At 38.0% G+C, this 12,786-nt stretch overlaps 1 protein-coding gene across 1 annotated transcript in view; it reads right to left on the bottom strand.

Moving 5' to 3' along the window:
• The window catches only part of anos1 (anosmin 1), a 116,019-nt gene that overhangs the window by 31,134 nt on the left and 72,099 nt on the right, over nucleotides 1-12,786 (bottom strand). The window contains 2 exon segments of the mRNA NM_001113688.1: nucleotides 1,235-1,440; nucleotides 10,831-10,960. Coding sequence (NP_001107160.1) covers nucleotides 1,235-1,440; nucleotides 10,831-10,960 — 336 coding nt within the window.

Genomic DNA, 12,786 nt, shown 5'->3' with positions numbered 1-12,786 from the left:
AGAGTTCACCTTCTTGTGGCATTACATCACTATGACTAACTAAAATGTGCACCCACACATATAAGGGAATGTATTAAGCCACTCGTCTGCCTCTAGAAGAAAAAAATTCTATGGTAAGCACGTAATAAAACTTCCCACTAGAGAATTCATTACTCCAGATCCAAGCCGATCTTTAAAAAAGCACATAGCACATAGCTACCATGTACAGAGGGTCAGGAAGTAACCTGACCAACAAAATCCCACACATACACATATACTACCTTCATGGATTGGATTTTTACTACTATTATTATCATTTACACTGTAATTATAAATATTTATTCGTATATTTAATCAATTATGTTGAAGAAGACTGTGCTCTCCAAGGCTTTATTATACAGGTATAGGATCCCTTATCTGGAAACCCGTTATCCAGAAGTTCCAAATTACAGAAAAGCCATCTCCCATAGACTCCATTATAAGCAAATAATTCTAATTTTTAAAAATGATTTCCTTTTTCTGTGTAATAATAAAACAGTACCTTGTACTTGATCCCAACTAAGATATAATTAATCCTTATTGGAGGCAAAACAATCCTATTGGGTTTAAATGATGTTTTAGTAGACTTAGGGTATGGAGATTCAAATTACGTAAAGATCCCTTATCCGGAAAGCCCCAGGTCCAGAGCATTCTGTATAACGGGTCCCATACCTGTACTCTATAGCCAGCATTTAATGGTTACTTAATGTTAAAGGGCACCTATCACCTAAAAATTGTGTGGGCTCTGTTAGTCTGAACCTCTGTCAGAGGAAACTATTTTTAGGTGATAGGTGCCCATTAAGGTCCTTCTTCTATTTTAGGATTTATTATGAAATTGAAATAAATGTGAAGTATATTTGTCACCTTTGTGCTATGGTTCTGTGTTAAAGGGCTATGGGAGGTATATACTGTATGTCTAAATGACAACACTCAATAGAAAGTCACCTATAGTGACACCAGCCATGAATGATATTATAGCTACATTGTATTTATAGTATAAAATCCACCAGAAAGGAGACTGATTCTATAGACTTCATTCTATGGCACCATAATTTAAATATAATCTGGCCCTTGAACGCTTGGTATGGGATTAATCGGCTCACAACTTGTAATAAATTGGACATCACTGTGTTAAAAGATATGAAGTGAGCCTCTACATGGAGCAAAGCAGACTTATTTCATATTATTCATCTCACAAACACCCATTTTCCTTTACCCCTTCTGTTGTCTTTCTCCTTTTCTTTTTAGCTGGGACGACAGATTTCCTGTTAGCTGTCCAACTCCAGAAGACTTTATAATGGTGCACAGGGATATCCGGCTCCTCTGGGAGATCCCATGTGATCCTAACGGACACAGTCCCCTCATTGTTTGTAGTTAAATTGGAGATCCTGAGATTTGTTGGAGCTGGTGGAGGCGAAGGATCTATAAAAGGGAACATTATTGTCAAAGTTCAAATAAAGCAAAGCAGTTAATTCCCTAACTGCAGAGCACTGACCCCATGCAACCCCGCTTCAAATCCGTAGCACCATATTTGGTAATGATAATATCATTGTGAAGGAGGTGTAAATTGTGGCCTCCACTATGGCTGTGTTATGGGGCCCAATAATTGCCTACTGTACCAAGTCAAGCAATGAAGATCTGTGATTGCACAATCAGTCAGACCCACAAAGAATTCTGGGCACAAAGCTGTACTACTATTGATGAGCAAAATTTTGCACCACGTGTGAATATTCTGCATTTTACCAGTGGTGGAAAAAATTTTGCAGCAAAAATGTTCATCACAAAAAATGCCCCCTATAAAATGCCCCTTATAAAATGCCCCTTATAAAATGCCCATAGACTCCAAAGTATCCTGGTGTGAAAAAGTCACTGCATGCAAAAAGCTGGCCATAAAATAAAACTCCATTCACTTCAATGTGTTTAATGAATTTTTTATGGGACAGATTTGCTCATCACTACGTACTAATATAGGGCAACTATAATAAAAGGTGCAAAGTTTGCTGTTGGTCTACTAACCTCTATCAAAAGTAAGTAGCAGTTAGTGCTCCTGATAAATGATCCCATACATGTAGTCAACATCTCTAACTAGTGGGAAATACACCCAATGCTCTGTATTTTACTACAGTTACAGTGACCTACTGCTTCAAATAAGAAATCTTTCATTCACCAGGGCTAGAACTAGGGCTAGGCAGACAGGCATATGTCTTTGGCACGGTGCCCAGGTGGGGCACAATTCCAAGATCAAAAGCCATCTACTAGTGAGGAGGAAGTGAGGCTCAGTCAGGAAGATGGGTTTAACTGGTTAGCAAGGTGTGTGGCAGCTAGTATTGCCTTGGGTTTTAATACTACTTGCCTGGCCCTGCATAAAAACACAGTAAAGTGCAAACATGTAGATCAATTTGTACACCTATTATTCTTGTTTGGCATGTTTCCATTCATATTAATATGATTATTAACCTTGCCTTATCTGTGATATTCCCCATATTTAATAAAAGGAAATACACTATTAACTTGTGCATACAAAAGAGTACAGTTACAGTTTCTATGGGTAATATTCAAGAATATTCCAGCCAATCTCCTCCAAGGCCTGCAATCCAACTAGTGTCACCGATACAAAGAAATGCACTCATGCAGAAGGAGAATGTAGTTATTCACGTCTTCATACTTATTCTGTGCCTTATTTTCCTACTAAAAATAGTTTAATAGCAATATATTCTGCAGTACTACACTATTCTTGGTAAACTAGCGCAATGCTATAGTGCTACTTCCCATTCCCCTACATTTACTAAGGTTACAAATGTCTCTTGACAAGCAGTGGATATCAAAACCATCCCAGTCTCATGCAATAAACCAGCACCCATCACCCTGTCACTAACAGGTAGAAAATGCTAAAAGCAGACCACACTCGCGCTTCCCACTGATTAATGACATCAGCTCTCTCAGGCCAACTATAAGCCGGAGGATCTTATGCTTATTATAAAGAATGAGCACTGAAGTCATCACTAGATATGGGAGAAGGCTAACGAGGATTAGAAAAAAAAAAAAGATTTCACCATATTATTTTGAAAAAATCATTAAATGAATGTGAGTCGAACGTACTCAAAAGCATATCACATGAAATCTTCCCCTTCTTGACCTGGCGCTAAAGACTATTGACGTCAGCAGCACCATTATCCTGTTAACTGAAATAACCTTTAAGAAACATCAATAGCCAATTATGACTGTGTAAATGTTTTTGTTTTCCTGTTCCTGTCTACATCATAAGAGGATCTCTTCTCATTGTGATATATATTAGCAGGGCATGTCCCTTTCTTGCTCTCACTGTCTCTCTTTTTCTTTCTCTTTCTTCCGTCTAAGTCTCTCTATGCAATAAATGCACACGAGGGAGTTAAGTTTAGCAACCAATTTGCTAGTAATGACTCTGAGAGTTTCCATTTATAGAATGCGTCTACGGTTAATTTGATATGCTATAATACAGTCACAAAAAGAATGTGAGGCTCACTCAGAGCAAAAAATAGCTCGGCCAAGGAGTGTCACTCCTACACTGAGAACAAAGAGACTCGCAAGTTGAAAGCATTGAAGAAAAGCATGATGTCAGGCATTCTATCACTTTAACTTGCACCTGGGTGTTTCTGTGGTGCCTAATTAGCTTGTTAGCATTCCCACACTCACTGCAATAGTCAAATAAGCAAAATAATCACTGTGGCCTCTATGCGTTTTTAAGGTAACCAACCCTCCATTACAGAGCTAAAGGTCTTATTCTTAGCGCAACAGATGTGGGGTGGGGGATTGATGAGATACAAAGAGAAGTAACAATTATTTCTGTCTACGGTGACTAATATAGCTCATCAGTTATTTAACTATTTCTGTTTTACTTAAGTAATTGTGTAATCAGTATTACAAACAACAGAAAAGGGCATTTATTTTATGTCAACATATCATTATAGTTCTATTGAGGATAAGTTATTGTTTGGAGGAACATATTAAAGTGCAAGTAAAATGTAAGCCAGGTATGTATTATTAGGACTAGCATTGGGTTACTGTCTATTCACACAACCGGCAGACCGATGTATGTTAAATTACAACCCATCCCCATGTAACCACATTTTTAGTCTAGGTTCCTTCATTCCTTCTCCTCCTCTAAACCCAGAGCGCCCAGGATTCAGCATGAGAATATCACATACATATAAGGTACCTTTCGCCACATGAATTATGTCTCAGGCTTAGACTGGGTGGATGATATACTACACGTTATCAAATTAAAGTCCTTCTGTCACTCTTTTGCCCTATAATCACAAAATCTATTTATTATATTCCACCAATGATCCTCCACTAATGGATTCACAACCCCACTTTTTATCACTCCCAGTGTGTCCAACACAGGGCAGGAAGAGAAGATTCAGTGCCATGCAGTGTTTGCACAGTTGGAACTCTTACATAAGTTTCCACTTTCATCTACTCCATTAGGAGTACAGTAGGCAAGGAAGGGTCTTCTCATCATTTAAACAGAGCAGGACCTATTTAATTCTTGTATGGGTTATGTAATCTGGTGCCCTGGGCAATTTGCCGTCACCTTGCTACACCCCCTTTCCTTACAGTCTAAGGTCTCTGTCACATTTATACACACTATGGTCAGAAGCTAATTAGCCTGCCTGTATATTTTTGGATTGTAGAAGGAAGCCAGAGTACCCAGAGGGTTTTCAAGCAGACATGGCTGGGATTGAAGTCAGGACACATACAAACTCCATGCAGATAGTGCCCAGGCTGGGATGGAACTCAGGACCCCAGTGCTGCAAGGAAGACTGCTACCCACTGAGCCACCATGTATACATCCATCTATTGTGCAGTAATGATATGAATAATAATAATGATGATATCACCGACATTATTAACATTATTATTATTAACATTTATTTAAGCTCCAACATATTCCGCAGCGCTGTACAATAAGTAGGTTTCATACATTGGGCATACAGAGTAACATATAAAGCAATCAATAACTGATACAAGAGGTGAAGAGAGCCCTGCCCAAAAGAGCTTACAATCTACAAACATTTACTTTGACCTAACAGTACAAATGCTTACATTTGGGAAACAAAGAAACTCTCTGTGTACTTGGGATATGGACAAAAAGTGGCACTCAGGACATACCCTCTTGGTGCATTGGTAGCTTGGTGGGGAGGCAGATAACAGATATTAGATTCTAAATTATAGTAATACTGGCATGAATGGCCTGTAGCCCTGTACAGAAGTAAGGTATTTGGCTCAGTTGCACAACTGGCACTTTGGCACACAGCTCCAGATTAGCACAGGAGTTTTTGTATGGAGTTTTAATGTGTGCCATTATATACCAATATAGCACCTTACACTGTGTTTAAATTGAGGAAATTGCTTCTTAAAACTGACTATAGTATGTGTGAACATGATAGGCACTGTAAGCTTCACTGATCCACAGACCGTGAATGATGTTTAATGTTTAAAAAAGCAATTCTACTGGATTACTTTTCACTAATTATAAAATAACTTCTGAAATGTGGTAATTGTTGCCTTAAAAAATCAACCCAGAATACACTAAAATGAAACTATTTTTATAAAGGCTCACTAGCAATTTGCATGAGAATCCTGAGTTTGTTATGGCAAGGGCGAGCCTTTTTATCTTTAATCATCCTGACCTTCAGACCTTGAGTCTCACAGCTATGCTAAAGACACGTTTTCTACCACTTAGAAATGTTAAAGACATATCTTGCGCTATGACCAGCGAGTGACATATACAAGCCAGCTGCTCGACATTAGAAAATCATTAGTCCCAAGAGGAAGCGAGAAAGAGTTTTATTGAGGGGAGTGGGTGTCTGTTCTGGTTTTGCTAACACTTAGTAATATGCCCATGAAATCACTTTAACATGGGACTTTACTTCCATGGAAAAAAAGGAATTGGCTGCTTTCTTTCCTAAAGAAGAACGAGAAATATATATAGCAAATTTCTCTCTCTAGACAGTATACAGACTAGGACAAAATCAGGATATTCCATGGATGTTTTTCAGCTTTTACATGATAATGTTATAGGATCTGTTATCCAGAAAGTTTCTTTTTCTCAATCATTATATCTTGTACCTGATTCTAAGATATAATTACTCCTTATTGGAAGCAAAATATCCTGTTGGGTTTATTTCATGATTTTTTAGCAAACTTAAGGTATGCAGATCCATCTGGAAGATCTATCTGGAAAACCAAAGGTCCTGAGCATTCTGTATAACAGGTCCCTTGCCTATATAGTTTATACTAAAGCATTGCCAGCGTTACCTCAACCAGACATTTGCACCTCGAAGTCTTCTAACTGTATATTGTATTTTTATATAAAAATGGTATAGTCAAACCTATACTGCAAATATCGCAGTTGCCTTAAAGATATCCACCATGAGGCAACAAGATTTCCCTTTCTGATGATAAATAATACAGATAGTTTTAAGAGTTAAGAGCTATTAATGTATATTATATACAGTGAATAAACAGCATGCAAAGACAATGTTATGATTTATGTAAAATAGGTTTCATTTCTGGTGTCTGTATTTCTTTAAGGATACCCCTCACATTTATATTATTTCTACCAAAGTGCATAACTTTGTGCGTTTCAACATTGAACCTGATTTTCCATTTTGCTGCCCAGTTTTCCAATTTTGCCAAATCAGCATCCTGCATGGAACTTATAGTTTTGCACAATTTAGTGTCATCAGCAAAAATAGAAACTGTACTGTCTATGCCCCCCTCCAGGTCATTAATAAACAAGTTAAAAAGCAAAGGACCAAGGACTGACCCCTGTGGTACTCCACTAACCACACTGGTCCAATTAGAAAATGTTCCATTTACAACCACTCTTTGTAATCTATCCTTCAGCCAGTTCTCTATCCAATTACAAATATTATGTTCCAGGCCAATATTCCTCAATATTATCATTAACTTTCTGTGAGGTACTGTATCAAACGCTTTAGCAAAGTCCAAGAAGATGACATCCACTGCCATTCCAGCATCAAGGTCCCTTGTTCATCATAAGTGAAATGATTAGGGCTTGTGCAGGACATAATTTTGCCCACTGTTTGAATCATAAAATCTATTTCTTTTTTGTTATTTCTTGAGCTAATAAGGGCAAACAGGGAAACTAGAGTTAATCTGTGTTTTATCCTTGCAAGGCAGATGATCAGATCCCCAGTGAAAAGATAATCCCCTGCATAATGGTCTCCTGCTGACAAAACATCGACAACAAAGGGTGAGGGAAGGGATTGTATACCAGTAATTTAATCATCTACATCACAAGGATCAAAAATAGAGAATTGTCTGTGTGCTCCCTGTTTATTAAGAGATAACAAAAACAAAACAATAGGCAAAAAGTATGTTGGGCACAAGCCCTATTCATTAAACTCATGTTGACAAGGGGATATTTTATTTGTTAATTAATGTAGAAAATACAGTAAAGCAGTTATTGGGCAAACTATAGCGTATTCGTACTTTTGTAATACAAGGACTCTAATAACAATAAAAGTTTGTTTGTTTTGAAGAAAAATAAACTCAAAACCCCCAAACGCTGCTGCGCCGAGTGCACCTGTTTTGCCATTAAGAGCAGCTTTTTCCATGTGTCATATTTCTAATAATCTTATTTACTTTTCCCTTCCTGTGCATAAGAAACAGGGGGAATATGTTTTCCCTGACCTAGCCTGAAATGTTCGTAAGTGAAAATCAGATATTTAGCAGATGGATCTGATCTGTATTCCTTTATTATAAAGGCACTAACAGTAGGGGGTTGATGTATTCAAATTCGAAATTGCATTTTTGCTGTGATTCTAGAAAATCAAGGCAAAAAAAAGGAAAGTATGCAGGTATGGGACCTGTTATCCAGAATGCCTGGGGTTTTTCGGATATGGAATCTTTCAGTAATTTGGATTGCCATACCTTGTCTACTAAAAAAACAATTTAAACATTAAATAAACCCAATAGGGTTGTTTTGCCTCCAAAAAGGATTAATTATATCTTAGTTGGGATCAAGTACCAGGTACCATTCTTAATGTATTTATTATTTTTATTTTATTAAAGGTATAGGATCCCTTATCCGGAAACCCATTATCCAGAAATCTCCGAATTACGGAAAGCCCGTCTCCCATCGACTCCATTTTAATAAAATAATATAGAATTTTAAAACTGATTTCCTTTTCCTCTGTAGTAATAAAACAGTACCTTGTAATTAATCCCAATTAAGATATAAAAAATCCTTATTGGATGCAAAACAATCCTATTGGGTTTAATTAATGTTGTATTGATTTTTTAGTAGACTTAAGGTATGGAGATCCAAATTACGATCCCTTATCCGGAATACCCTTGGTCCCGAGCATTCTGGATAACGGGTCCTATACCTGTACTTTGCTTATTATAGATTCTATGGGAATAGATTCTATTGCCTTTTGCAATCATCAGAAATTATCAGATTTCGTGATTCAGATTCATACTTTAATGAATGTGCCCCTATGTGTTCAGGAGGACTTCACAGCCAATCCCTATAGCCCCAGCGAGATCATCATATAAAATTATAAAGAAACAAGTAATCTTACTGTTAAGGGCACCCTTATGTTAGAAACAAAAAATAGCCATTGCATGTCCGTATTCTCTTTCTTGTGTAAAGCAGCTTTATGCAAAGCCCTTCCCAATCCTTAGCCTGCACATAGCAGCAACCAAGAGCTACATTCAGCAATGGAGGTGCCCATTATGTTAGTGGGTGCAGAACAGATAGAACCAGGGAAGGTAAGTAGAAACATAAAGAATGGGGACTTCTATAGTACAGGTCTGGTATAAATGAAATAAAATTGTACAGCAGCCCTATATACTTAAATCTAGTGACAGCCCAATCTCCTCTTTGCATTACTAAACCATCTGTGTCCTCAAAATGTACACTGTTTAATAAATAAAACAAACTAAAAAAAAATCTGAGTACATTTATATATTTGATTTTCAGCAGTTAAGCAAACCCCATAACTAAATGGGTACTTTGTCTTCTTAATGGACACTTGCTTGTGCAATGTATTGATTTCTCCTCCTGTTTATGTCTGACTGTTAGCTGGAGTGTGAGAGCAGATAATGGCAGGACGGCAGCTGACACAGGGGAACATTTGACCTGGCTTTATCTCTACTGACTAAGTTGGAATGCTTCCTGATTTCAGGATTTATTCTGTGTTATGAATTATTGCTTTTCCTGACAGAACTTGGCTGACTGTGCTACCCCAGTGAAATGTTTGTTTTTATACACGGCCCCTTTCAATTTTATAGTCTTCCCTTTCCATTCACCAGCTGCTGTGGAGAAAAAAAACTAAATAAGCCACCTGAAATAAACTGCTTTAGCAATAAGAAGAAATAAGACCTGGTGTTTAACTTAGAAAGGACTAAATATATCTTCTGAAAATACTGTAAACCCAACATATTGATAATCTTTTATTACGGCACTTGAGCAAAGCTATCATTTGTCTGAAACAGCCCCTCCCCAAGCTCCAACGCCGAGGCTCTTGGAACTGGAAAAACTTGTCACTAAAGGTATTCTGTCACTCACTCAAAAAGAAACAAAGACTGATACAAAGAAAGGAAGAGCGAAAAAGTGACACAGTTCTTGGTACAAACAAACGATATGACAAAATGCAGCATGCACGGATCATGTGCAATCCTGTGGTGCATTCTCCTCCCTTGATCTTCAGTTTGACTCAAGTACAGTGGGAGGTTCAGGTTCCTCTATGATTAAGAATGTCATGAAAAACTGAGATATATTATGCTGCCATGGTATTATATCCCAGCAAAGACTTATACTGGAGGGATAATTCTAATAATCAGGCAGGTGTTTTTATTTTAAAGGAAACATATTGTTTAAAAACAAGAATGTGTTAGTGCATTATACTGCACTAAATATAGAAGGAATGTACTTTAAAAAGTTGTGTTTTGGACTGATTTATTGAGAAATTGCCCCCTCCTAGCACACTGGACAGGAACCAATCATTACGGTGCCTTTGGATATTTATAGATAGCTGGAATCAGAGGGGACTTTGTCCACTGGCTGATGGGGCAAACATTAATAATGCTTTGTTTGTTTAGAAAGTTTAGATATTCTTATCATCCCAGTTTAGACTGCACTATTTATGAGTTACAGATTTCCAAACTATGACACCCTCGGTGGGCACAACACACCGACTGATATGCAAAAAAAATCTGAATGCCAATTTGGGTGAGATGATCAGTACTGCTGTAATGATACACCTAAAACTATAAGTGTATTACTAAAAGTGCAATGTTTTCATATACTGCACTTGTATAACCTTATAGCTAAGCTAAGAGGAACCTCTTCAAAGGGGACTTGAGCATGAAAGTCTAAAAACCAAAATGTAATAGCTATAGCTGCTTTAAACCTAGGTCCCTAAGTGTATATTTTCTCCTTTCCTATTGCTAGTATAAAAACATCTACAAATGGAGCGTGAATTATTGCAAACAATCACACACCAGTGAGCATGGGTGTTTATAACCCTCCAAGAGCTGCAGTTGCTCAGCGAGCGCTAAGACCAAAGCTCCCCTGTTAATTACTCACTGTGTGTATGTTTCCTCCATACAGAAACCATTTTTTCTTTCAATTAGATCTTAAACTTAATGAAAAATTATTGTACTGCAACTCTTGCACACTGCAAGACTAAATACAGAAAACATGTAAAATTAGCCCCATACAGATGTAATCACTGCAAATTGATCATATAGATGGGAAAATAAATAGGCAGAGAAGAAGCAAGGTATGACACTTACCTTTGGATGAACGGAAATGTTTGCTTGGTGCCGTAAAACCCCGGGTACCATGGACATTGACAGCAGCAACTCTGAACTGGTACCACCTGCTTGGTCTGATATCAGAGAGCTGCACTCTTTCATCAGTTATCTGGTAAGGAAAACAAAGGGTAAATTAGCAGGTAGCTGGGAGAAACAGGCATTTCATTTCTGCATCAGGTAGAGCAGTGATCCCCCAACCAGTGGCTCAGGGGCAACATGTTGCTCCCCAACCCCTTGGATGTTGCTCTCAGTGCCCCCAAACCAGGTAGTTATTTTTTAATTCCTGACTTGGGGGCAAGTTTTGGTTGAATAAAAACAAGATTTACTACCAAATAAAGCCTCCTGTAAGCTGATAGTGTGCATAGAGGCTGCCTAATAGCCAATCACAGCCCTTATTTGGCACCTCCATGAACTTTTATGGTGCTTGTGTTGCTCTCAAAGGCTTTTTACATTTGACTGTGGCTCACGAGTAAGAAAGGTTGGGGATCCCTGTAGGTTATAGAAAATCTTCATGTATTCAGGATGTGAAAGCTTTTAATAGACCATTATGTGTTTTTGATGGTACCGCCTGATTTTTTTTTACTAGGGATGGTACAAAATGGTATTACTTTACCCCACATAAGCTTTAACAAAGAGAATGCAAAGTGTAAAATCCCTATATCTGTAAGGAACAAGTATTTTTCCACCAGAATTCCAACAACGTTGTGGGCGCTGTGCCTAATTAATTTAAGGGAATGTTCACCTTTTGCACCAACTGCTGCAATCTAATATCTGTTTTTACAAACTGGGTATAAGTTGTGACAGCCATTAGTGAGGGAGGTGAATGTGTCACTTCCGGCAGGTTAATATGCCACGCAGTGTTGATAATGGTGCTAGTACTGGCTGCCAAGAGTTTCAGCGTTCCTCAACCATTGATACACTTGCACTCTACTTATTATAGGATTCTGGGCAGTTACCTTAGCACGCTGCATAAGTAGCTGCAAGTTGCTAGGATCATGTATGGGTGTAAGTAACTATTGCAATTAGCGTCAATACACTTGATTTGTACCTGTAATTATCACATATATATATGTGTTTTTTCACAAGATGTTAAAGTTTTCCTTTTTTGTGAGCTACAAAGCTAGGCGCTACAGTGCCTTTAGTTGTATAGAGAGGATGCAATGTCATGAGAAAAGGTTGCGGGGGAATATGTACTGATATATATTCCAGTTTGATAAGAATTTAATGGGGCCCTTATTATATGTTGGTTAGTTACTCATTCTGGGGGTATAGTTTTCCTTTAAGCCCTAGCTGCCAGCATCCATTACACAGCATTACTGTTCCAGGCCCCATGTAATTTTGCGTGTAATTGCAGATGATTAGGTCATTATTCATGTGACCAAATGAACTAAATCCTGCAGAAAAGAGTGTTTGCAGACCATCTGAAGGCTTTTTAGTTTTTTCCTTGAGATTAGTGCGTGATATAAGAAAGCCTTTGATCTCGCAGCAATGAACAAATAACGAAAACGTGCAAACACATTTGATCACACACGTTTCGTGATGACAGCCAATGCTATACAGATCAGTACAGAGCGAGAGACACTGGAGTGGGATCAGCATGCAAGATGGAAACATATGGTGGGTGTCAGAGTGAGATTACTGGCAGCAGCCAGAAGGAATGTAAGTGTGGCAAAGAGAAAGGAGACATTAACAGGTAGGAAGCAGAAAATAAGACAGCTATGGGGGATTTGTGTATACAACAAGCTCCGTTTAATAACTGATAAGGGCTGTCAGTTGAAGAGTCACAATTGCTAATGGAGAACTCCCAGCGTGGAAGAAAAAGCAGATACAGAGCAGATCGGCTACTATCAACAAATAAAAGCTTTGTACAGGTTCTCACAGGTTTCAGTTTTAGTTAATGTCATGTAAAGTATTAGAACATTGTGTGCGTGAAAA

The sequence above is a fragment of the Xenopus tropicalis genome, chromosome 2, assembly GCF_000004195.4.
Source record: "Xenopus tropicalis strain Nigerian chromosome 2, UCB_Xtro_10.0, whole genome shotgun sequence".
In the NCBI taxonomy this organism is placed as follows: domain Eukaryota; kingdom Metazoa; phylum Chordata; class Amphibia; order Anura; family Pipidae; genus Xenopus; species Xenopus tropicalis.
The sequence above is the reverse complement of the archived record's forward strand: the minus strand, read 5'-3'. Positions and strand labels throughout refer to the sequence as shown.